Below are 27,511 nucleotides of genomic sequence, written 5' to 3'. Positions count from 1 at the left end.
AGAAAAACCAAGGTGACTTTAAATGTAAAAAAAAAAAAATGTTTTTTGGCCAACATTTCTATTAGAATTACAGTTCCAGTAGAATAATTTCACATTTGTTTTGATTATTTTACCATTCAGGGGAACACTGCAGTTTAAAAACATCTCATATGCACTTGAACCAGTTGAGTCTATATCAGGATTTGTGCACATGATTTATGAAGAAAAAAATGATGTAAGTGCTATCCCTCTGTTACTGGAAAATGACACTTACAGCTATGAGAGATCACAGTATAAAGTCAGAAAAAGTTCAGAAGTAAGTGTGGACTCCTTATTATATATATATTCTGTGTAATTTTATAAAATGAAAAATACTTTCAGAGCAAAATTTTGTGACTTGTAAATTTTAAGTTTATTTTACTTTTTCATGATGGCATTTCATGACTTTTCAGATGGATGCTGAATGAAATTTTTTGTTATGCTTCTTGTTAGATGAAAGTTTAGCAAAAACTTAGGTAATTGATTTTGGAAACAGGTATGTGAATATAAGATTAAATAAACCAAAAAGCTAATTTTCATATGTGGACATTTGGATAATTAATGTAAATTCTTCCTTTTCCTGAATTATTCTGGTAGTTTGAGTGAATATGTGATCTGAATTTCTAAATGAGTCTTTGTTATGTGAGAATTCAGGAATGAATAATAATAGTTAGTGGCTTGCATAACATACATGTACAGCAAACTGATGAATTCTTCCTCCACAAAAACCTGTTCAGTTCAGTTCAGTTCAGTCGTGTCTGACTCTTTGCAACCCCATGAATCGCAGCACGCCAGGCCTCTCTGTCCATCACCAACTCCCGGAGTTCACTCAGATTCACATCCATCGAGTCAGTGATGCCATCCAGCCATCTCATCCTCTGTTGTCTCCTTCTCCTCCTGCCCCCAATCCCTCCCAGCATCAGAGTCTTTTCCAGTGAGTCAACTCTTCACATGAGGTGGCCAAAGTACTGGAGTTTCAGCTTTAGCGTCATTCCGACCTGTAAGCTGCCATAAATAACATTCCTGGCTCCAGTGAACAGTCAGTGATTGTAAACTTAGGTAATATTTTTCTAAACCATGATTTGTCAAAAGTAGTTTCTAATAATTGATAGCAAAAAATCTGTCCACATGAAAGATTACTATGAAAATGATCACAAGGCTAAGGGAAGGAAGGCTTCCCTGGTGGCCCAGTGGTAAAGAATCTGCCTGCCAATGTAGGAGACAAAGGAGACATGGGTTTGATCCATGGGTTGGGAAGATCCCCTGGAGAAGGATTGGCAACCCACTACAGTATTCCTCTTTGGATAATCCTATGGACAGAGGAGTCTGACAAGCTATAGTCCATGAGGTCACAAAGAGTTGGACAATACTGAATGAGCACACAAGGAAAGGAAAATTGTATGATATAAACTTATCGCTGAGGGTCGGACACGACTGAGCGACTTCACTTTCACTTTTCACTTTCATGTATTGGAGAAGGAAATGGCAACCCACTCGTGTTCTTGCCTGGAGAATCCCAGGGACGGGGGAGTCTTTTGGGCTGCCGTCTATGGGGTCGCACAGAGTCGGACACGGCTGAAGTGACTTAGCAGCAAACTTAATATTTCTAATATCAGTTACTGTAAAAATCAAATTATGCCTGAGTATTATATATAGCACTGACTCTCACTGAAAATTCTTATTAACCACAGGCATATTTTGGACTGAAATTTTCTGAATAGTACCTAAAATTTGTATTTAAAAATCACCTTAATATATAATCAGTAGCAACATGTCTCTCAGTTTATCTCTGAACATAATTTCAATAGAACGTACACTTTGGGAAATTTCTCAGGACTCATGTTATGTGTTTTTCAGAGATCTGGCCATACCAAATTATTCTCCCGATACATTGATATGTATATTGTTGTCGATAAAAATCTGGTAAGTTTTTTCTTTTTTTTTTTTTTTAGTATAAATTTACTTATTTTAATGGGAAGCAAATTGCTTTACAATGTTGTATTGGTTTTGCCATACATCAACATGAATCTGCCACAGGTGTACACGTGTTCCCCATCCTGAACCCCTCTCCCATTTCCCTCCACATACCATCCCTCTGGGTCATCCCAGTGCACCATCCCTGAGCATCCTGCATCATGCATCGAACCTGGACTGGCGATTCGTTTCACATATAACATTATACTGTTTCAATGCCATTCTCCCAAATCATCCCACCCTTGCCCTCTCCCACAGAGTCCAAAAGACTGTTCTATACATCTGTGTCTCTTTTGCTGTCTTGCATACAGGGTTATCGTTACCATATTTCTAAATTCCATATATATGCATTAGTATACTGTATTGGTTGAGAAGGCAATGGCACCCCACTCCAGTACTCTTGCCTGGAAAATCCCATAGACAGAGGAGTCTGGTAGGCTGTAGTCCATGGGGTCGCTAAGAGTCAGACATGACTGAGTGACTTCACTTTCACTTTTTAGTTTCATACACTGGAGAAGGAAATGGCAACACACTCCAGTGTTCTTGCCTGGAAATCCCAGGGACGGTGGAGCCTGATGGGCTGTGTTCTATGGGGTCACACAGAGTTGGACACGACTGAGGTGACTTAGCAGCAGCATACTGTATTGGTGTTTTTCTTTCTGGCTGACTTCAGTCTGTATAATAGGCTCCAGTTTCATCCACCTCATTAGAACTGATTCAAATGTATTCTTTTTAATGGCTGAATAATACTCCTTTGTGTATATGTACCACAGCTTTCTTATCCATTCTTCTGCTGATGGACATCTAGGTTGCTTCCCTGTCCTGGCTATTATAAACAATGCTGTGATGAACACTGGGGTACATGTGTCTCTTTCACTTCTGGTTTCCTCAGTGTGTATGCCCAGCAGTGGGATTGCTGGGTCATTAGGCAGTTCTATTTGCAGTTTTTAAAGGAATCTCCACACTGTTCTCCATAGTGGCTGTACTAGTTGCATTCCCACCAACAGTGTAAGAGGGTTCCCTTTTCTCCACACCCTCTCCAGCATTTATTGCTTGTAGACTTTTGGATCACAGCCATTCTGACTGGTGTGAAATGGTACCTCATTGTGGTTTCGATTTGCATTTCTCTGATAATGAGTGATGTTGAGCATCTTTTCGTGTTTGTTAGCCATCTGTATGTCTTTTTTGGAGAAATGTCTATTTAGTTCTCTGGCCCATTTTTTTGATTGGGTAGTTTATTTTTCTGGAATTGAGCTGCAGGAGCTACAACCCCTGGATTGTAGCCCACCAAGTTCCTTTGTCTGTGGGATTCTCCTGGCAAGAATACTGGAGTGGGCTGCCATGCCCTCCTCCAGGGGATCTTTCCGACCCGGGGATCAAACCTGCATCTCTTGCATCTCCTGCATTGACAGGCAGGTTCTTTACCACTAGCACTACCTGGGAAGTAATGGATACCAAAAACATACACTGAAATGTCTATAGATTATATAGAAAATACATGCAAATGTAGTCATCTCTTGGTCACAAGGAAAATACCAATAGTTTTGTAAAAGTAAAAATCAATTTGCAAAAACTCTATCATAATATATTAAAACAATAGGGAATAAAAGAGGTAAGAGAAAATTAATACAGCTTAAAATTAAGTACAATTTTGAGTAATTTTTCAAGGCAGAAAAGAAAAACTATAGTTATTAGCTATTTAATGTTGTGGGCTTCTCTGGTGGTTCAGACAGTAAAAAATCTGCCTATAAAGCAGGAGACCCAAGTTTGATCCCTCAGTCCAGTTCAGTCACTCAGTCGTGTCTGACTCTTTGCGACCCCATGAATCGCAGCACGTCAGTCCTCCCTGTACATCACCATCTCCCGGAGTTCACTCAGACTCATGTCCATCGAGTCAGTGATGCCATCCAGCCATCTCATCCTCTGTCGTCCCTTTCTCCTCCTGCCCCCAATCCCTCCCAGCATCAGAGTCTTTTCCAATATGTCAACTCTTCGCCTGAGGTGTCCAAAGTACTGGAGTTTCAGCTTTAGCATCATTCCTTCCAAAGAACACCCAGGGCTGATCTCCTTCAGAATGGACTGGTTGGATCTTCTTGCAGTCCAAGGGACTCTCAAGAGTCTTCTCCAACACCACAGTTCAAAAGCATCAATTCTTCGGCACTCAGCCTTCTTCACAGTCCAACTGTCACATCCATACATGACCACAGGAAAAACCATAGCCTTGACTAGATGGACCTTAGTCGGCAAGGTTATGTCTCTGCTTTTGAATATGCTATCTAGGTTGGTCATAACTTTTCTTCCAAGGAGTCAGTGTCTTTTAATTTCATGGCTGCAGTCACCATCTGCAGTTATTTTGGAGCCCCCCAAAATAAAGTCTGACACTGTTTCCACTGTTTCCCCATCCATTTCCCATGAAGTGATGGGACTGGATGCCATGATCTTCGTTTTCTGAATGTTGAGCTTTAAGCCAACTTTTTCGCTCTCCTCTTTCACTTTCAGCAAGAGGCTTTTTAGATTCTCTTCACTTTCTGCCATAAGGGTGGTGTCATCTGCATATCTGAGTGTATTGATATTTCTCCAGGCAATCTTGATTCCAGCTTGTGCTTCTTCCAGTCCAGCGTTTCTCATGATGTGCTCTGCATAGAAGTTAAATAATCACGGTGACAATATACAACCTTGACATACTCCTTTTCCTATTTGGAACCAGTCTGTTGTTCCATGTCCAGTTCTAACTGTTGCTTCCTGACCTGCATACAGATTTCTCAAGAGGCAGGTCAGGTGGTCTGGTATTCCCATCTCTCATAATCTTCCACAGTTGATTGTGATCCACACAGTCAAAGGCTTTGGCATAGTCAATAAAGCAGAAATAGATGTTTTTCTGGAACTCTCTTGCTTTTTCCATGATCCAGAAGATGTTGCCAATTTGATCTCTGGTTCCTCTGCCTTTTCTAAAACCAGCTTGAACATCAGGAAGTTGATGGTTCACGTATTGCAGAAGTCTGGCTTGGAGAATTTTGAGCACTACTTTACTAGCATGTGAGATGAGTGCAATTGTGCGGTAGTTTGAGCATTCTTTGGCATTGCCTTTTCTTTGGGATTGGAATGAAAACTGACCTTTTCCAGTCCTGTGGCCACTGCTGAGTTTTCCAAATTTGCTGGCATATTGAGTGCAGCACTTTCACAGCATCATTATTCAGGATTTGAAATAGCTCTACTGGAATTCCATCACCTCCACTAGCTTTGTTCGTAGTGATGCTTTCTAAGGCCCGCTTGACTTCACATTCCAAGATGTCTGGCTCTAGGTGAGTGACCACATCATCGTGATTATCTGGGTCTTGAAGATATTTTTTGTATAGTTCTTCTGCGTATTCTTGCCACCTCTTCTTAATATCTTCTGCTTCTGTTAGGTCCATATAATTTCTTTTCTTTATGGAACCCATCTTTGCATGAAATGTTCCCCTGGTATCTCCAATTTTCTTGAAGAGATCTCTAGTCTTTCCCATTCTGTTGTTTTCCTCTATTTCTTTGCACTGATTGCTGAAGAAGGCTTTCTTATTTCTTCTTGCTATTCTTTGGAACTCGGCATTCAGATGCTTGCATCCTTCCTTTTCTCCTTGGCTTCTTGCTTCTCTTCTTTTTACAGCTATTTGTAAGGCCTCCCCAGATAGCCATTTTGCTTTTTTGCATTTCTTTTCCATAGGGATGGTCTTGATCCCTGTCTCCTGTACAATGTCATGAACCTCATTCCATCGTTCATCAGGCACTCTATCTATCAGATCTAGGCCCTTAAATCTATTTCTCACTTCCACTGTATAATCATAAGGGATTTGATTTAGGTCATACCTGAATGGCCTAGTGGTTTTCCCTACTTTCTTTAATTTGAGTCTGAATTTGATAATAAGGAGTTCATGATCTGAGCCACAATCAGCTCCTGGTCTTGTTTTTGTTGACTGTATTGAGCTTCTTCACCTTTGGCTGCAAAGAATATAATCAATCTGATTTTGGTGTTGACCATCTGGTGAGGTCCATGTGTAGAGTCTTCTCTTGTGTTGTTGGAAGAGGGTGTTTGCTATGACCAGTGCATTTTCTTGGCAAAACTCTATTAGTCTTTGCCCTGCTTCATTTGTATTCCAAGGCCAAATTTGCCTGTTACTCCAGGTGTTTCTTGATTTCCTACTTTTGCATTCCAGTCCTCTGTAATGAAAAGGACATCTCTTTTAGGCGTTAGTTCTAAAAGGTCTTGTAGGTCTTCATAGAACCGTTCAACTTCAGCTTCTTCAGCATTACTGGTTGGGGCATAGACTTGGATTACCGTGGTATTGAATGGTTTGTCTTGGAGACAAACAGAGATCATTCTGTCGTTTCTGAGATTGCGTCCAAGTACTGCATTTCGGACTCTTTTGCTGACCATAATGGCTACTCCATTTCTTCGGAGGGATTCCTGCCCACAGTAGTAGATATAATGGTCATCTGAGTTAAATTCATCCATTCCAGTCCATTTTAGTTCACTGATTCCTAGAATGTTGACATTCACCCTTGCCATCTCTTGTTTGACCACTTCCAAAATGCCTTGACTGATGGACCTGATATTCCAGGTTCCTATGCAATATTGATCTTTACAGCATTGGACCTTGCTTCTATCACCAGTCACATCCACAGCTGGGTATTGTTTTTGCTTTGGCTCCATCCCCTCATTCTTTCTGGAGTTATTTCTCCACTGATCTCCAGTAGCAAATTGGGCACCTACTGACTTGGGGAGTTCCTCTTTCAGTATCCTATCATTTTGCCTTATCATACTGTTCATGGGGTTCTCCAAGCAAGAATACTGAAGTGGTTTGCCATTCCCTTCTCCAGTGGACCACATTCTGTGAGACTTCTCCACCATGACCCACCCGTCTTGGGTTGCCCCGCGGGCATGGCTTAATTTTATTGAGTTAGACAAGGCTGTGGTCCTAGTGTGATTAGATTGACTAGTTTTCTGTGAGTGTGGTTTCAGTGTGTCTGCCCTCTGATGCCCTCTTGCAACACCTACCATCTTACTTGGGTTTCTTACCTTGGGCGTGGGGTGTCATCTTCACGGCTGCTCCAGCAAAGCACAGCCGCTGCTCCTTACCTTGGATGAGGAGTATCTCCTCACTGCTGCCCTTCCTGACCTTCAGCATGGGATGGCTCCTCTTGGCCCTCTTGCACACACACAGCCACTGCTCCTTTGACATGGGGTTGGTCCTCCCGGCCGCCGCCTCTGGCCTCAGATGTGGGGTTGCTCCTCCCTGCTGCCCCCTCTGGCCTCGGGCACCGACCCTGGCCTCGGACGCAGGGTGGCTCCTCTCGGCCGTTCCTGTGCCATCGCAGCCTGGCACTCTAGGCCACTGCCCCTGACCTTGGACGTGGGGTAACTCTGCTCAGTCGCGCTTAGTGTGCCGGCCACGGCTGCTGGCGCTTAGTGCCAGTTTGATCCTAGGTTGGGACTGTCTCCTGGAGAAGGAATGGCAACCCACTACAGTATTCTTGCCTGCAGAATCTTATGGACAGATGAACCTGGTAGACTACAGTCCATGGGGTCTCAGAGTTGGACACGACTGAAGCAACTTAATACATATAGTATTTTAAAAATTTGGAGGTTATGTATTAATCAAAAGAGGCTAAGTTGTGCTATGGTAAAAAATATCCTCCAAACCTTAATGGCTAACCATAGTTTAATTTTCATTCATTCAATCCGTGTCAACCATTCTTCTGGCTGACTCTCCAGGGAAGCAGTTTTCCATCTGTTGGCTCAACTAGAGAATGCTTAGATATTTTGGCATTTCTAGATTGATTGTTTCTTTTCCAATTGACTAACCTGTCAGGCAAGTGTATGCTCCTTGGTTCTTTATCTCATCACAACAATGATTTTGAGCAATGGATATTAAAGCCCTCAGTGCATCACAGGTCTCAGGTCTAAGAACAAACTGTCTCATAGCTCTTAGACAAATCAGTGTTACAGCTCTATTTTATTTAGAAGATAGCAGGAGAATCCATCCTCAGGTCTTTAACAAACCGTGTCATAGCTCTTAGACAAATCAGTGTTATAGCTCTATTTTATAATTAAATAATATAAATAAATTTATATTTAAAAAAAGACAGCAGGAGAATCCATCCTCGAAGAAGAGGAGCGCATCAGTGTACGTGGTGGTGGTGGGGGGATAGAGAGAGAGAGAGAGAGAGTGTAGGCAAGTGGGAGAGAGAGCGTACGCACACAGGGGGCGGAGGGAGAGAGAGAGAGAGAGAGAGAGAGAGAGAGAGAGAGAGAGCACGCACTTGGCTCCTCCTTTTATATGTTTTCTTCCCCCTGGGCCTGCCCTATGCAAATTGGGCTCAGCAAGGAGTGCTGTTGTATCTGAAGTCCTCACTCCGGTCCTCGGACCTTTCTTTGACCTTCTTTTGTTCTATTTTCACGGGCTTTTCCCTTCCTTGTCTTTTAACCACCGCCATTTTGGACTCCTTTTCCCTATTCTATCTACCTAACAAACCCATAGAAGTGCCGATTAGAGAGATGTGAGCTACATTAAGGAAATGCTTCTCTTAAATGACATGCATCCCTTTTGCCTTCATTGTCTTGGCCAAAGTGAATCAGCTGGCCGTGCTTGTCTTTAAAAGAAGGGTTCTTGAATTAGATACTACACTTGATCTTAGCCAAAATGAACATGAAATTGGACAAACTTTGGAAGATGATGAGGGACAGGTAAGCCTGGTGTGCTGCAATCCATGAGGTTGCAAAGAGGTGGACATGACTGGGAGACTGAACAACAGCTTGAGTTAAAAGAGAACTGATTATTGGTAAACAGGGATAATGCCTGTTGCAGAAGATAGCATCAAAGCTAAACAGTGAGGAAATTCATATTCTTAAATAGTTTCTATTAAAAACATAAGAATGAAAAAATTTGAATGAAGCTTTCAATTTGAAGTTTTAAAGGTGTTTGAAGTTGTTGAAAAGATAAATAGGCAGAAAGTGTAATTAAGCGAAAAGACAGAAAACATGTTATGGCATTAAAAAGGACTGAGATGTGGCCTTGGGGGATATTAAAAAAAACAAATGCAAAATTCACAAATTCTCCAATGGAGATAAGAATTCAAATCTTCATATTGTACATCCTGATAGTTCAGATGGTAAAGAATCCACCTGCAATGCAGGAGACCCCTTTTCAATTCTTGGGCCAGGTTGACCCACTAGAGAAGGGATAGGCTACCTGCTCCGTATTCTTGGGCTTCCCTTGTGGCTCAGCTGATAAAGAACCGACCTGCAATGTGGGAGACATGGGTTCAATCCCTGGATTGGAAAGATCCTCTGGAGAAGGGAAAGACTACCCACTCCAGTATTCTGGCCTGGAGAATTCCATGGACTGTATAGTCCATGGGGTTGTGATAGCTTATGATGAATGATGTTGGATTTGTGATGTCCAAAGAAGATTTACCTTCAGGACCAGGGACCAGGCTTGATCACTCAAGAGCTTTTGCCTAGCAGAGTTTTATTAAAGTGAGAAAGGGACAGAGAAAGCTTCTGACACAGACATCAGAAGGATGACGGAGAGTGCCCCCCTTGCTTAGTCTAAGCAAGGGAGTTCTATACTTTTAAAATTAGTTATTGCAATAAATCAGAAGAATGTCTCAAAGTTGTAAAAATTTTACTAGACCCACTCCCACAATTTACATTTTAAGATAACAGGATTAGTCAGAAGGTTTTCAGAAAGGAGAAGCTGTCCTCAAGCTGGATACATTGTTGTTATATAATCCTTAGTATGCTTTTAACCCTGGTGGCTCAGAGGGTAAAACATCTGCCTGCAGTATGGGAGACCAGCTGGCGCACTAAGTGCAGGTGGCTGCGACCAGCTGGTGCACTAAGGGAGGCGGAGAGGAGCCACCCCGCATCTGAGTTCAGGGGCGGTGGCTGGGAGGAGCAACTCCACGTCCAAGGAGCGGTGGCTGCTTGGGCGCAAGAGGGCCTAGAGGAGCCATCCCACGTTGAAGGTCAAGAAGGGCGACGGTGAGGAGACACTCCTCATCCAAGGTAAGGAGCAGCAGCTGCGCTTTGCTGTAGCAGCTGTGAAGAGACACCCCACGGCAAAAGTAAGAGAACCCAAGTAAGATGGTAGGTGTTGCAAGAGGGCATCAGAGGGCAGACACACTGAAACCATACTCACAGAAAACTAGTCAATCTAATCACACTGGGACCACAGCCTTGTCTAACTCAATAAAATTAAGCCATGCCCGCGGGGCAACCCAAGATGGGCTGGTCATGGTGGAGAGGTCTGACAGAATGTGGTCCACTGGAGAAGGGAATGGCAAACCACATCAGTATTCTTGCTTTGAGAACCCCATGAACAGTATGATAAGGCAAAATGATAGGATACTGAAAGAGGAACTCCCCAGGTCAGTAGGTGCCCAATATGCTACTGGAGATCAGTGGAGAAATAACTCCAGAAAGAATGACAGGATGGAGCCAAAGCAAAAACAATACCCAGCTGTGGATGTGACTGGTGATAGAAGCAAGGTCCAATGCTGTAAAGATCAATATTGCATAGGAACTTGAATGTCAGGTCCATGAATCAAGGCAAATTGGAAGTGGTCAAACAAGAGATGGCAAGGGTGAATGTCAACATTCTAGGAATCAGTGAACTAAAATGGACTGGAATGGATGAATTTAACTCAGATGACCATTATATCTACTACTGTGGGCAGGAATCCCTCCGAAGAAATGGAGTAGCCATCATGGTCAACAAAAGAGTCCGAAATGCAGTACTTGGGTGCAATCTCAAAAACGACAGAATGATCTCTGTTTGTCTCCAAGACAAACCATTCAATACCACGGTAATCCAAGTCTATGCCCCAACCAGTAACGCTGAAGAAGCTGAAGTTGAACGGTTCTATGAAGACCTATAAGACCTCTTAAAACTAACACCCAAAAAAGGTGTCCTTTTCATTATAGGGGACTGGAATGCAAAAGTAGGAAGTCAAGAAACACCTGGAGTAACAGGTAAATTTGGCCTTGGAATGCAGAATGAAGCAGGGCAAAGACTAGTAGAGTATTGCCAAGAAAATGCACTGGTCATAGCAAACACCCTCTTCCAACAACACAAGAGAAGACTCTACACATGGACCTCACCAGATGGTCAACACCAAAATCAGATTGATTATATTCTTTGCAGCCAAAGGTGCAGAAGCTCAATACAGTCAACAAAAACAAGACCAGGAGCTGATTGTGGCTCAGATCATGAACTCCTTATTACCAAATTCAGACTCAAATTGAAGAAAGTAGGGAAAACCACTAGACCATTCAGGTGTGACCTAAATCAAATCCCTTATGATTATACAGTGGAAGTGAGAAATAAATTTAAGGGCCTAGATCTGATAGATAGAATGCCTGATGAACTATGGAATGAGGTTCGGGACATTGTACAGGAGACAGGGATCAAGACCATCCCTATGGAAAAGAAATGCAAAAAAGCAAAATGGCTATCTGGGGAGGCCTTACAAATAGCTGTAAAAAGAAGAGAAGCAAAAAGCAATGGATAAAAGAAAAGATATAAGCATCTGAATGCCGAGTTCCAAAGAATAGCAAGGAGAGATAAGAAAGCCTTCTTCAGCAATCAGTGCAAAGAAATAGAGGAAAAGAACAGAATGGGAAAGACTAGAGATCTCTTCAAGAAAATCAGAGATACCAAGGGAACATTTCATGCAAAGATGGGCTCAATAAAGGACAAAATGGCATGGACCTAACAGAAGCAGAAGATATTAAGAAGAGGTGGCAAGAATACACAGAAGAACTGTACAAAAAAGATCTTCACCACCTGGATAATCATGATGGTGTGATCACTCACCTAGAGCCAGACATCTTGGAATGTGAAGTCAAGTGGGCCTTAGAAAGCATTATTACTAACAAAGCTAGTGGAGGTGATGGAATTCCAGTAGAGCTATTTCAAATCCTGAAAGATGATGCTGTGAAAGTGCTGCACTCAATATGCCAGCAAATTTGGAAAACTCAGCAGTGGCCACAGGACTGGAAAAGGTCAGTTTTCATTCCAATCCCAAGGAAGGCAATGCCAAAGAATGCTCAAACTGCTGCACAATTGCACTCATCTCACATGCTAGTAAAGAAATGTTCAAAATTCTCCAAGCCAGGCTTCAGCAATTCGTGAGCCATGAACTTCCTGATGTTCAAGCTGGTTTTAGAAAAGGCAGAGGAACCAGAGATCAAATTGCCAACATCCACTAGATCATGGAAAAAGCAAGAGAGTTCCAGAAAAACATCTATTTCTGCTTTATTAACTATGCCAAAGCCTTTGACTGTGTGGATCACAATCGACTGTTGAAGATTCTGAGAGAGATGGGAATACCAGACCACCTAACCTGCCTCTTGAGAAATCTGTATGCAGGTCAGGAAGCAACAGTTAGAACTGGACATGGAACAATAGACTGGTTCCAAATAGGAAAAGGAGTACGTCAAGGCTGTATATTGTCACCCTGCTTATTTAACTTCTATGCAGAGCACATCATGAGAAACGCTGGACTGGAAGGAACACAAGCTGGAATCAAGATTGCCTGGAGAAATATCAATAACCTCAGATATGCAGATGACACCACCCTTACGGCAGAAAGTGAAGAAGAGCTAAAAGGCCTTCACTCTTGATGAAAGTGACAGAGGAGATTGAAGAAGTTGGCTTAAAGCTCAACATTCAGAAAATGAAGATCATGGCCTCTGGTCCCATCACTTCATGGGAAATAGATGGGGAAACAGTGGAAACAGTGTCAGACTTAATTTTGGGGGGCTCCAAAATCACTGCAGAAGGTGACTGCAGCCATGAAGTTAAAAGATGCTGACTCCTTGGAAGGAAAGTTATGACCAACCTAGACAGCATATTCAAAGCAGAGACATTACTTTGCCAACAAAGGTCCGTCTAGTCCAGGCTATGGTTTTTCCAGTAGTCATGTATGGATGTGAGAGTTGGACTGTGAAGAAGGCTGAGCGCCGAAGTATTGATGCTTTTGAACTGTGGTGTTGGAGAAGACTCTTGAGAGTCCCTTGGACTGCAAGGAGATCCAGCCAGTCTATTCTGAAGGAGATCAGCCCTGGGTGTTCTTTGGAAGGAATGATGCTAAAGCTGAAGCTCCAGTACTTTGGCTACCTCATGCGATGAGTTGACTCATTTGAAAAGACCCTGATGCTGGGAGGGATTGGAGGCAGGAGGAGAAGGGGACGACAGAGGATGAGATGGCTGGATGGCATCACTGACTCGATGGACGTGAGTCTGAGTGAACTCTGGGAGTGGTGATGGACAGGGAGGCCTGGCGTGCTGCGATTTATGGGATCTCAAAGAGTCGGACACGACTGAGTGACTGAACTGAACTGATAATCCTTAGTACAAAGTTTAAACTGAGTTGTTTGTTGTGTAATCATCAGACTTAAAGAAAAAAATATTTTATGTGACTAAGACTATGGAATTTAGAATAAAAAAGACGTTTGTCCTTTCCTCCTCCTTGAGAATTCCAGACCCCATCTCCTCTTCAGGCACCCCAGACTTCTTATCAATCAGGCTGGTATTGACTCTCAGTTGCAGAGTTGGACTCGATTTTCCCTTTCACTTCATTTTCATTGTACATCTTAACACAATCAAACCCAGGTGGTACTAGGGGTAAAGAACCCATCTGCCAATATAAGAGACATCAGAGATGCATGTTTGACCCCTCGGTTGGGAAGATCTAGAGGAGGGCACTGCCAACCCACTCCAGTTTCCTTGCTTGAAGAATCCCATGGACTGAGGAGGCTGGAGGGCTGCAGTCCATAGGGCTGCAAAGAGTCAGGCATGACTGAAGCAACTTATCACGCATGCATGTATATATCAATTATATTTCAAGTAACTGAAAATATAAAGAATTTGAATGGATCAATTTCCAGTGTTAAATATAGATAATTTTAAAGGACAGTTTTAAAAAAATATTTTAGGAAAATATAATTCATAAGCTATTATAATTTAGAGTGTAGAAACAACAAGCAACTTAATTTTAGGTAGTGCTTTAATATATAGTAAGCAACATTTATTTGCTCAATTCTGATAAAGTATGCATGCATACACACATGACCCATAAGGCCATATTTCTGAAAGCTACAAACTTCTAAACAAAATATTTGATTAATTTTGATAGTATATTAACAAAATGTAATGTTTTATTTAAGGAATATAATAATGGCTTAATATTAAGTAATAATGAAGTGTATAGCATCAATACGTCAGAAGATAAAAATGATTATTATTTTGGTATGCTTGAGAAACGCTTTCTATAAAAATTCAACTTTATTTTTAATAAGTTTTATAAATGAGAATATTTATAAGTGTTTCTCAACATAATCTAAAATATCCATCTTAAACTGGACACTATTTAATGATGAAATATTTGAGGATTTCCAGTGAAAAATTATGAGCAAAGCTCACATTTCTGATATTCACCATTGTTTTTTTAACATTTTCCTGGCATTTTAAAGCAGTTAGACATAGAAAGAGCTGATTGGAATAAAGAAGCATTAAAAATACAAGTTACATGGTGATGTCAGAGGATGTATCTTAACATAGTGTCCATGATCACTTTAATAGTAAACCTTTTATTAAAGATTTTCCCTCTTTATGCATACATTTTTTAGTTCATGATTATATGTATTATTTTATGAAATAAATTTTATGATTCAATTTTCATGAACAATAAATAATGTCACAAGTTAAGCGCTTTAACATTATTTATTAATAATGTTAAATAACATTATTTATTAATAATGTTAAATAACATTATTTATTATTATTATTTAGACATTATTTAAACATTATTTATTATTTTTTAAACATTATTTCTTATTATTTAAACATTATTAAAACATTATTTACATGGGAACACATGTAACCCATGGCTGATTCATGTCAATGTATGGCAAAAACCACTACAATATTGTAAAGTAATTAGCCTCCAATTAAAATTTAAAAAATCATTTTATTATATATTTTTAGTTATCTATTTTGTAAATAACATAGATTTAAGTAATTTATTCAAAGTATTGTTCATGCATATGCAAAGTATGGTTCATTTACATATATAAATGTAAATAGGTAGTTCATGGATTTTAGTTGGAATGTAACCTTCCGGCTACTTTGAAGTGAAGTCGCTCAGTCCTGCCCGGCTCTGCGGCCCCATGGACAGTAGCCTGCACCAAGCTCCTCCATCCATGGGATTTTCTAGGCAAGAGTACGGGAGTGGGTTCCCGTTTCCTTCTCCAGGGAATCTTCCCGACCCAGGGATCCAGCCCAGGTCTCCCACCTTGTAGACAGACGCTTCACCGTCTGAGCCACTCGGGAAGTCCCTGGCTACTTTAGCATGTAGCATATTGTACATGTGTGGTATATTAATAGTATCCATTATTTTTAAATGATAATGTATCTTTTTCAGTTTGATTACATGGGCTCTGATATAAACACTGTAACACAGAAGATTATTCAGATCATTGGCCTTGTTAATGCCGTAAGTTATTTAAACTTTTTTTAAATATTATTTTGTAAAAATATAGATAATGTGAATTGATGTATGTAATATTTCAGAGAAGGCAATGACACCCTGCTCCAGTATTCTTGCCTGGAAAATCCCATGGGCGGAGGAGCCTGGTAGGCTGCAGTCCATGGGGGCGTGAAGCGTCAGACACTACTGAGCGACTTGACTTTCACTTTTCACTTTCATACGTTGGAGAAGGAAATGGCAACCCACTCCAGAGTTCTTGCCTGGAGAATCCCAGGGACGGGGGAGCCTGGTGGGCTGCTGTCTACAGGGTGGCACAGAGTTAGACATGACTGAAGCCACTTAGCAGCAGCATGTAATATTTTGCCATACTTTTGAAGAGTTTCCACATTCAAAATACTGAATTAAATGTCTTAAATATACCTTTACAAAAATTCAATACAATGTTCAAATTTATATAAAATTTTTCATTTATTTTCTCCATTTAGATGTTTATCCAGTTAAAACTTACTATTAGAATATCTTCCATAGAGATTTGGTCAGATAAAAATAAAATTTCTACTGAAGGACCTCCTCATAATGTTTTACATCAATTTTTAAACTGGAAGTATGAATTTACCTCCCAAACTCATCATACTGCATACTTATTTGCGTGAGTATAGTATCTCATATTTCCATAAAAAAAGAAATAACCTCAAATGATTTTACATATTAATTATGAAAAATAAACATTTACTTAATGTATACTGAGTTCTGTAAATTTGGTAGACACCATAGGCTACAGTCCATGGGTCGCAAAGAGTCGGACATGACTGAGCGACTTCACTTTCTTTCATAGGATGAGGGGAAAATGTAGGTTAAAATCTTTGTCCTCAAGTAGCTAATATGAAATAATACTTAAAAACTTGTATCATCCAACATAAAATTACCTGAAAAAAGTAAAGTTACATAAAAGTATTGAAATAACTAAAGGAGGTTAATTATGAGTGACATAATTTTTTTTTTTTACTTCTCTTGGCTTATAAACTTTTACTACCTGTTATCTCTACATTCTTTCCTCTCATCTGATTAATTTTTGTGATTTTATTTTCTAATCACATAATATCTAGATTCTAATGCAGAGAAAACTTATTTATACTTAGTAATAGTAATATACTTAGTAATATGTTTAGTGAAAAGATAAACGAAGAAGTTACAGAAAATTGCATTTTTAGGGTCATAAATGTAGAGGGAAACTGCATAAAATTATAAGCATTAGTCAATGGTGTTTTGCATAAATTATCATGCTTCATACTTCTTATTATTCTGGATAGTTATCAGATTGAGGGATTGCAGATATGTATTGAAACATTCTTATCATTGAAAGTTCAAGACAAATATATTCAAATAGTAAAATTCAGTGTAGTGTGGTACTTAGGATATCATATTTGTTAAATAATGCTGTAAAAATTATTAATAATACTATTGAAAGGTAGTTATAAAGAAAATTGTTATTTTTTAGCTTCAAGAAAAATCCTACTTTTATAGGAGTCACAGTTCCTGGAGAAATATGTGGTAAGCTCGCTGTTGGAGGAGTTGCTCTGGTATGTAATTACTAACAAGTTGGCTCTGATTATTCTCATGTTCCAAAATTTCCTAAATATTTCAATGCATGAGTATATATACTGCTAAGTTTGTTCATCCTTTAATAGTATTATTATTACTAATTAGGATAATAATTATAATTAAATAATTACAATTAAATTATTAAAATAATTAAAATTAAACTGTATATAATTTCCTTAAAAATAAGAATATTTACAAACTGAACAGATTATAATTTATTGTTTTAAAAAGCATTTGGCCTTTGTAAGTCTGTTTGTTTTGAGTAGTGATATGCTTGCATCAATATTTATTATAGAATCAATGCTATTTTAATGTTATTAAACATATTTTCCTCAAAATTAATGACCAGAAATATCAATAAGAAAAAATATAAAATAAATATCAAAATATCAAATGAAATAATTTTCTTCAAAATAAATATTTTGTATACATTCATGTGCTTTTTAAAATTAAGTGACATTGATTATTTTTCTATTTCACGGTAACTTTTATTACTGTATTCAATTCTTTGTTATGTGTTTAGAGGAAGCAGGCTGTTGCTGGAGGGAACAGTCATCAGATATTCATAATCTGCTGTTTTCTGTTGAGTTTTATCCCTTTTACAGCAAGCTATATAAAAAGTAGCAAAAGGAGCTAATTACATTGCTCCAGAAAAGTAAGGCTACACTGTGATTTTTATACTTATATATTTAGTTGACTTTTAGTAGCATGTACAGTGATTCAAACTGCCATCCACAAAACAGATTTAAAATCTGTACTGGTAGGTACTTGCTACCACAATTATAAAAGACATATTGATTGATTAGATAAATCTAAAGCCAGTTCTGGAGCTTATTTATTACCATAGCTAAAGAAGAATCAGGTATTTCCTAGGAGTTTGTTTTTATTCTCAGTCCTTGCTCTTGGTCCCCTTTCACCCAAAGCCTGAGGAAAGGCCAATATTTCTGTTTTTGTGCCAGTGCCTCACTATTTTGACTACTATAGCTTTCTTTTTTTTTCTATAGTATGAAGTCAGGGAGCCTGATTCCTGCAACTCCACTTTTTCTTTCTCAAGATTGCTATTCAGGGTCTTATGTACTTCCATGGAAATTGTATAATTTATTATTATAGTTCTGTGGAAAATGCTGTTGGTAATTTGATAACAATTGTATCAAATCTGTAGACTGCCTTGGGTATTATAATCATTTGACAATATTGAGTATTCCAATCTAACAGCATGTTATATCTTTTCATCTGTTTATGTCATCTTTGATTTCTTTTCTCAGCATTTTTAGTTTTCTGAGTACAGGTCTTTTGTCTCTTTAGGTGGATTTATTGCTAAGTATTTTATTATTTTTGATGCAGTGGTTGTTGTTGTCAGTGGCTGAGTTATGTCCAACTCTTTGTGACCTTATGGACTGCAACATGCCAGGCTTCCCTGTCCTTCACCATCTCCTGGAGCTTGCTCAAACTCATGTCCATTGACTTGGTGATGCCATCCATCCAACCATCTCATCCTCTGTTGTCCCCTTCTCCTCCTCCCTTCAATCTTGCCCAGCATCAGGTCTTTTCTAATGAGTTGGCTCTTCGCATCAGGTGGCCAGAGTATTGGAGTTTCAGCTTCAGCATCAGTCCTTCCAATGAATATTCAGGATTGATTTCCTTTAAGATTGACTGATTTGATCTCCTTGCAGTCTAAGGGACTCTTTACTTTGTTCCATTGATCTTTGGACCACCCTTATGGCAGAAAGTGAAGAGGAACTAAAAAGCCTCTTGATGAAAGTGAAAGAGGAGAGTGAAGAAGTTGGCTTAAAGCTCAACATTCAGAAAATGAAGATCATGGCATCTTGTCCCATCACTTCATGGGAAATAGATGGGGAAACAGTGGAGACAGTGTCGGACTTTATTTTTTGGGGCTCCAAAATCACTGCAGATGGTGATTGCAGCCATGAAATTAAAAGATGCTTACTCCTTGGAAGGAAAGTTATGACCAACCTAGATAGCATATTGAAAAGCAGAGACACTACTTTGCCAACAAAGGTCTGTCTAGTCAAGGCTATGGTTTTTCCAGTGGTCATGTATGGATGTGAAAGTTGGACTGTGAAGAAAGCTGAGCGCCGAAGAATTGATGCTTTTGAACTGTGGTGTTGGAGTAGACTCTTGAGAGTCCCTTGGACTGCAAGGAGATCCAACCAGTCCATTCTAAAGGACATCAGTCCTGGGTGTTCTTTGGAAGGAATGATGCTAAAGCTGAAGCTCCAATACTTTGGTCACCTCATGTGAAGAGTTGACTCATTGGAAAAGACTCTGATGCTGGGAGGGATTGGAGGCAGGAGGAAAAGGGACGACAGAGGATGAGATGGCTGGATGGCATCACTGACTTGATGGACATAAGTTTGGGTGAACTCCGGGAGTTGGTGATGGACAGGGATGCCTGGCGTGCTGCAATTTATGGGGTTGCAAAGAGCGACACGACTGAGCGACTGAACTGAACTGGGCGTACCATATTGTATAAATTTCTTATTCAGGCTTAACTGACATACATTAATATTAGTTTTGGGTGTAAAACATAGTGATTTGTTATTTGTATATATTGCAAAATGATAACCACAAGAATCTAGTTAACATCTATCATCACAAATATTTACAGAATTTAATACTGTTTTGATCACTACAGCTTTGTAATATAGTTTGAAATCAGGAAACATGATACCTCCAACTTTATTCGTTGTTCTTAAGATTTCTTCAACTATTTGGGGTCATTTGTCTACCATTCAAATTTTAGGATTGTTTTATTTTGGTGAAAATTGTTAGAATTTTGATAGAGGTTGCACTGAACCTATAGATGGCCTTGGGTAAAACGGACATTTTAACAATATTAATTCTTAACAATAATTCTTAACAATATTAATTCCATGAACATGGAATATCTTTTCATTTATTTGTGTCTTTCTCAGTTTTTTTCTGGAGAAGGCAATGGCAACCCACTCCAGTACCCTTGCCTGGGAAGTCTCATGGATGAAGGAGCCTAGTAGGCTGCAGTCCATGGGGTCACTAAGAGTCAGACAGGACTGAGCAACTTCACTTTCACTTTTCACTTTCATGCTTTGGAGAAGGAAACGGCAACCCACTCCAGTGTTCTTGCCTGGAGAATCCCAGGGACAGGGGAGCCTAGTAGGCTGCCGTCTATGGGGTTGCACAGAGTTGGACACGGCTGAAGTGACTTAGCAGCAGCAGCAACAGCAGCAGTTTCTTTCCTCAGTGTCTAACAGTTTTCAGTGTATAATCCATATCCTTGATTATATTCTGTTCTTTTTAATACGGTTGTAAATGGGAGTGTTTACTTAATTTATTTTACTGATAATGTATTATTAATGTCTAGAAACACAACAGACTTTCTTATTTTGACTGTGTGTCTAGAAACTCTACTAAATGTATTAGTTCTAACAGGATTTGTGTGTGTGTGTGTGTGTGTGTGTGTGTGTGTGTGTGTATGTGTAGTTTTAGGATTTTATTTGTATAATATCTTGTAATTTGGCAATAGTGACAGTTTTACTTGTTGTTTTCCCATTTTGAATGTCTTTTTTTTCCTTGTCTCATTGCCTTGGGTAGGGCTTCCATACTATGCTGTATGAAAGTGGTGATAGTGGGCATTTTTGGCTTATTCTTGTTCTTTGAGAAAAAACTTTTCATCTTTTTAACAGTGAATGTGATGTTAGGTGTGGGGTTGGATGTGGCCTTTATTGCTATATGTTACCTTCATACCCACTTAGTTGAGAGTTCTTAAAAATCATAAATGGATGTTGACTTTTGTCTATTTTCTATTTATTATCCTTGTTCACTGTTTTTAAAATCTTCCATTTTCCTTTTTTTCTTTTTGCTTTCTGTGGTTTTAACTGCACATTTTATATTGTTTCATTTTCTCTCCTTTCTAGAATAGTAATTGAATTAAAAAATTTAAGCAGACGCCCTAGAATTTATAATATATACATTTACAAGTACTTTTATTGTACTGGAGTTTGAATTAACTACACTAAACTAACTTAACTAAAGAACAAGCTAATCTACTTTGAAAAATTTGCAGGCTTACCTGGGATATGTTTTCATTAGGTATGGAAATACATGTAGATATGAGAATGACTGTCATCCAGAAGTTTACTGTACTTACAGTTCCCTAGAAACAAGAAATATGCTACAGCATTCAGAGGCCACATAAAAAAACACCAGGTTTGATCAAGAAGCATAGGAGGCAGAGGGAAATGTGGTCAAGAGCCTCTTACAATTTTGTTGGGAAGAAACGGGAGAGGTTAAACAGGTCTCCAGTTGGCTAGTTTCAACAGGCCATGAGGCATAGAAGCTGTCCTTAGTTGTCTGGTACCTAGCCCTGGAGTGACCTTGGCAGGTGGATAACAGCCTGGTGTATGTGAGTCTGATAAAGTGGATGGTAAGGTATATGGGCTCTGGATTGACTGGTTTGCGTGTGAAAGGTACATTTGTAGGTGAGTTGGCTGTGCTTTGCTGGAGCAGCCGTGAAGAGATACCCCACACCCAAGGTAAGAGAAACCCGAGTAAGATGGTAGGTGTTGCAAGAGGGCATCAGAGGGCAGACACACTGAAACCATACTCACAGAAACTAGTCAGTCTAATCACACTAGGACCACAGCCTTGTCTAACTCAATGAAACTAAGCCATGCCCGCAGGGCAACCCAAGACTGGTGGGTCAAGGTGGAGAGGTCTGACAGAATATGGTCCACTGGAGAAGGGAATGGCAAACCACTTCAGTATTCTTGCCTTGAGAACCCCATGAACAGTATGAAAAGGCAAAATGATAAGATACTGAAAGAGGAACTCCCCAGGTCAGTAGGTGCCCAATATGCTACTGGAGATCAGTGGAGAAATAACTCCAGAAAGAATGACGGGATGGAGCCAAAGCAAAAACAATACCCAGCTGTGGATGTGACTGGTGATAGAAGCAAGGCCCGATGCTGTAAAGATCAATATGGCATAGGAACTTGGAATGTCAGGTCCATGAATCAAGTCAAATTGGAAGTGGTCAAACAAGACATGGCAAGAGTGAATGTCGACATTCTAAGAATCAGCAAACTAAAATGGACAGGAATGGGTGAATTTAACTCAGATGACCATTACATTTACTATTGTGGGCAGGAATCCCTTAGAAGAAATGGAGTAGCCATCATGGTTAACAAAAGAGTCCGAAACGCAGTACTTGGATGCAATCTCAAAAACGACAGAATGATCTCTGTTCGTCTCCAAGGCAAACCAGTCAATATCACGGTAATCCAGATCTATGCCCCAACCAGTAACGCTGAAGAAGCTGAAGTTGAACGGTTCTATGAAGACTTACAAGACGTTTTAGAACTAACACCTAAGAAACATGTCCTTTTCAATACAGGGGACTGGAATGCAAAAGTAGGAAGTCAAGAAACACCTGGAGTAACAGGCAAATTTGGCCTTGGAATACGAATGAAGCAGGGCAAAGACTAATAGAGTTTTGCCAAGAAAATGCACTGGTCATAGCAAACACCCTCTTCCAACAACACAAGAGAAGACTCTACACATGGACATCACCTGATAGTCAACAGCAAAATCAGATTGATTATATTCTTTGCAGCCAAAGATGGAGAAGCTCAATACAGTCAACAAAAACAAGACCAGGAGCTGACTATGGCTCAGATCATGAACTCCTTATTACCAAATTCAGACTCAAATTGAAGAAAGCAGGGAAAACCGCTAGACCATTCAGGCATGACCTAAATCAAATCCCTTATGATTATACAGTGGAAGTGAGAAATAGATTTAAGGGCCTAGATCTGATGGATAGAGTGCCTGATGAACTATGGAATGAGGTTCATGACAGTGTACAGGAGACAAGGATCAAGACCATCCCTATGGAAAAGAAATGCAAAAAAGCAAAATGGCTATCTGGGGAGGCCTTACAAATAGCTGTGAAAAGAAGAGAGGTGAAAAGCAAAGGAGAAAAGGAAAGATACAAGCATCTGAATGCCGAGTTCCAAAGAATAGCAAGAAGAGATAAGAAAGCCTTCTTCAGCAATCAATGCAAAGAAATAGAGGAAAACAACAGAATGGGAAAGACTAGAGATCTCTTCAAGAAAATTGGAGATACCAGGGGAACATTTCATGCAAAAATGGGCTCCATAAAAGACAGAAATGGTATGGACCTAACAGAAGCAGAAGATATCAAGAAGAGGTGGCAAGAATACGCAGAAGAACTATACAAAAAATATCTTCAAGACCCAGATAATCACGATGATGTGGTCACTCACCTAGAGCCAGACATCTTGGAATGTGAAGTCAAGTGGGCCTTAGAAAACATCACTACGAACAAAGCTAGTGGAGATGATGAAATTCCAGTTGAGTTATTTCAAATCCTGAAAGATGATGCTGTGAAAGTGCTGCACTCAATATGCCAGCAAATTTGGAAAACTCAGCAGTGGCCACAGGACTGGAAAAGGTCAGTTTTCATTCCAATCCCAAAGAAAGGCAATGCCAAAGAATGCTCAGACTACCGCACAATTGCACTCATCTCACATGCTAGTAAAGTAATGCTCAAAATTCTCCAAGCCAGGCTTCAGCAATACATGAACCGTGAACTTCCAGATGTTCAAGCTGGTTTTAGAAAAGGCAGAGGAACCAGAGATCAAATTGGCAACATCTTCTGGATCATGGAAAAATCAAGAGAGTTCCAGAAAAACATCTATTTCTGCTTTATTGACTATGCCAAAGCTTTTGACTGTGTGGATCACAATCAACTGTGGAAGATTCTGAGAGAGATGGGAATACCAGACGACCTGACCTGTCTCTTGAGAAATCTGTGTGCAGGTCAGGAAGCAACAGTTAGAACTGGACATGGAACAACAGACTGGTTCCAAATAGGAAAAGGAGTACGTCAAGGTTGTATGTTGTCATCCTGCTTATTTAACCTATATGCAGAGTACATCATGAGAAACGCTGGGCTCGAGAAGCACAAGCTGGAATGAAGATTGCCTGGAGAAATATCAATAACCTCAGATATGCAGATGACACCACCCTTATGGCAGAAAGTGAAGAGAATCTAAGAAGCCTCTTGATGAAAGTGAAAGAGGAGAGTGAAATAGTTGACTTAAAGCTCAACATTCAGAAAACGAAGATCATGGCATGCGGTCCCATCACTTCATTGGAAATAGACGGGGAAACAGTGGAAACAGTGTCAGACTTTATTTTTTTGGGCTCCCAAATCACTGCAGATGGTGACTGCTGCCATGAAATTAAAGGACGCTGACTCCTTGGAAGAAAAGTTATGACCAACCTAGTTAGCATATTCAAAAGCAGACATTACTTTGCCGACTAAGGTCCGTCTAGTCAAGGCTATGGTTTTTCCTGTGGTGATGTATGGATGTGAGAGCTGAACTGTGAAGAAGGCTGAGCGCCGAAGAACTTTGGTGTTGGAGAAAACTCTTGAGAGTCCCTTGGACTGCAAGGAGATCCAGCCAGTCCATTCTGAAGGAGATCAGCCCTGGGATTTCTTTGAAGGAATGATGCTAAAGCTGAAACTCCAATACTTTGGCCACCTCATGCGAAGAGTTGACTCATTGGAAAAGACTCTGATGCTGGGAGGGATTGGACATAGAAGGAGAAGGGGACGACAGAGGATGAGATCGCTGTATGTTATTACTGACTCTATGGACGTGAGTCTGAGTGAAATCCGGGAGTTGGTGATGGACGGGGAGGCCTGGTGTGCTTCTATTCATAGGGTTGCAAAGAGTTGGACATGACTGAGCGACTGAACTGAGCTGAATCGAACTGTCTACTCTGTGAAGCAATTGGAGAGCTCTTAAGAGTGGCAGACCTCCAAGTTGGTAATATGAAAGCATCAGAATACAGAAAATGTGATACTAATAAACCTAGTCCTTTTGTGCTTTGAAATATTATCAAACTTTTGACATAACAGAAGAAGAGACTTTTAGAGCTTAGGGCATAAGTTTTGCTCATCAGTATAGGAAACATTTTACCCTGAGAGTTAAAAGGAGAAACCCAAGTAAAAGTATAAGGATTTCTTATAAGCCAACCTGTAACTAAATTTCCCATTTGTATGATGTTAGCAAAAGAAATATATCTGAAATTTCTAGAGGCTGTAGCAGTGTTTGTGCAGTTATAAATTGTATTAAAAATTATATGTGTTTTTTGGACAATAATATCTTGCTGTATTTGGGGAGTAAAGGTGGCAAGTCAGTCAGGCAATTTATGTTGTCGGAAAGCGTCAGTAGATTGGTTTGGTAAAGCACATTTGAAGATTCATGGGTTTTGTATGTATTCAAAGGGAAGTGGTGGTGGTGGTGGTCATGATCAGGGATGTAGGGTGGGAGGTTGTACAGTGGTGGAAAACTATAGAAAGCAGTAGGAGAAGGCACTGGGGAGTGAGTGGCCCTCTTCCTAGGGTCAAGGGCGTTCACTAGGGAAAGCAATAACCTCCACCAGTGTTTAGAACAGCACAGATTTTCATTTAGACATGGAGTGTAGGGATATATACTTTGATAGAAAACAGATAAGTATACCCTTGTCATGGGCTATAAAGAGAGCAAGTTCAGGAAATGCAATAGAGTCCCTAATATCAAAGTAAGAAAACCATTACATGACCTGTGTGCCATTTTTACCTTGGGAGCTGCAGTCCCTGGGCATGCCTGGGGTGGTAATTTTAGTGTTTGAGGAGAAGTGGTCTCCGTGCAGGTTGCAGAATCATCTCCAACAGGCAGGTCTTAGGCTGGAGTGATATTATTTGAGGTGACACCATCTCTAGCAGTGAGATCCTGGACCAGCCAGTGTTGTTTGGGGGTATAGAACTAGGATATCCTTTTAAAGGTGATACTGACTTGAGTTAATGCACGTTTTATTTTCGTGGCTCTGTGGTATTAAAATGATGCTAAAGGCCTTGTGTCATTTGAAGGCAACGTTGGGCCTGTGACTCTGACTTATAGATATCTGCTAACTCAAGGGGCTTGTGGATATACAGCAAGCAAAAGTGACGTTGGCATCTCTGCAGAGCCTGACTGGCACAGCCTGTTATGTGTGGCTTGATCTAAAAGTGTTCAACAGTCTGAGGTTTTGCCCTATTAGATGATGGCAAGAGTTCTGTTATAAATACGTTTTAAATTATAGGACCTGATTTTGGTTTATGTTGTTAAGAGAAAGTCAGGTTCTTTGCCATTTGAAATATTTATACCTGTGTTTAGGGCTCCATAATCATGCTGAAGGCAGGCACCCTAATTTGGCCAGTCAGGATGGGCCTTTTTCCTCAGTTGTTGGTTTGATTGATGAGAGGCCAGCTGGCGAAGTCTTTGGTTTGTAAGGTTTGTATTAGCCAAACTTGAAGGCATGTGGGCCTCAGCATTTGCCATGTCTGGTTGGAAAAATGGCTTACTTGAAAGATTTGGGCCTCCAAAATATTGAGACCAACAGTAATGAGACGAACAGTCAACAGAATGTTGTATAGCTGCACTTGAGAGGCTTTTGTTTTTCATTTGTTTGTTTTTGTGGTAATGAAACTTTAGCCTCAAATGGATCTCATATCAGATTAGCAACTGCTTAGACCATGAGGAAATCTGTGGTTAATAGAACTCAGAAGAATATGTATCTGAATCTGGTCTCAAACCCTTATGGGTTGGGGCACGATAAAAAATTTCCAGCAGTAGGGGAGACATAATTAAAGGGACTTACCAGTGAGTCTTTATATACATGAAGACGAGACATAACCCCCTTTAAACACAGAGACGGGAAATGGAAAAATGTTTTAAAGTTTGTGTGGTGTGAGTCAGACAAGGATCCTTGAATTAAGAGAGATTAAGAGCTTGAGCAATATAGATACGCATTTAGGGGTTAATTTGTTGGACCACAGTTTGAAAAAGAATTGTTTGAAGAAACCATTATGTCTCTCAATTAAACTACTGATCTGGACCCTATGCAGACATGAAAGTTTAGTAGAATGCCTTTTCCAAGAGATCAGCATTATGTCTTCTGAGAAATAAAGTCTGTTCCTTAGTTAGTATTTTTTTTTTCCCTTTTCTTACCATTAATGATGTCTGTAACTAGGAAGAATAAAATGTGTCCTGTCAAGGGCTTCTGTTTTGTCCTAAGAACTGCTCTTGATCAAAACCTGGGAGCCAAAAAAACAAAACAAAACAAAAAACCTGGGGACCTCGAGAGTGTCATACTGAGTGAAATAAGAGAAAGAGAAATATCCCATGGCATCCCTTATACGGAGAATCTAAAAAGAAATGAACAAGTGAACTTATTTACGAAACAGAAAAAGACTCACAGGCTTAGAGAATGAATTTTTGGTAACAGAGTTGGGGGGAAGGGTGAGAGGAAGGGATAGTTAGGGAGTTTGGGATGG

At 39.9% G+C, this 27,511-nt stretch overlaps 1 protein-coding gene across 1 annotated transcript in view; it reads left to right on the top strand.

Moving 5' to 3' along the window:
* LOC102181098 (disintegrin and metalloproteinase domain-containing protein 5-like) overlaps positions 1-27,511 on the top strand; it is a 127,291-nt gene that overhangs the window by 19,567 nt on the left and 80,213 nt on the right. Inside the window, exons 7-11 of the mRNA XM_018041763.1 lie at positions 121-295; positions 1,876-1,941; positions 15,457-15,528; positions 16,008-16,171; positions 17,021-17,102. Of these exons, the coding sequence (XP_017897252.1) occupies positions 121-295; positions 1,876-1,941; positions 15,457-15,528; positions 16,008-16,171; positions 17,021-17,102 (559 nt within the window). The remainder of the gene's footprint in view (positions 1-120; positions 296-1,875; positions 1,942-15,456; positions 15,529-16,007; positions 16,172-17,020; positions 17,103-27,511) is intronic.

Source organism: Capra hircus, chromosome 27 (assembly GCF_001704415.2).
Source record: "Capra hircus breed San Clemente chromosome 27, ASM170441v1, whole genome shotgun sequence".
Classification (NCBI taxonomy): Eukaryota; Metazoa; Chordata; class Mammalia; order Artiodactyla; family Bovidae; genus Capra; species Capra hircus.
This window is presented reverse-complemented; position numbering and strand designations above follow the sequence as displayed.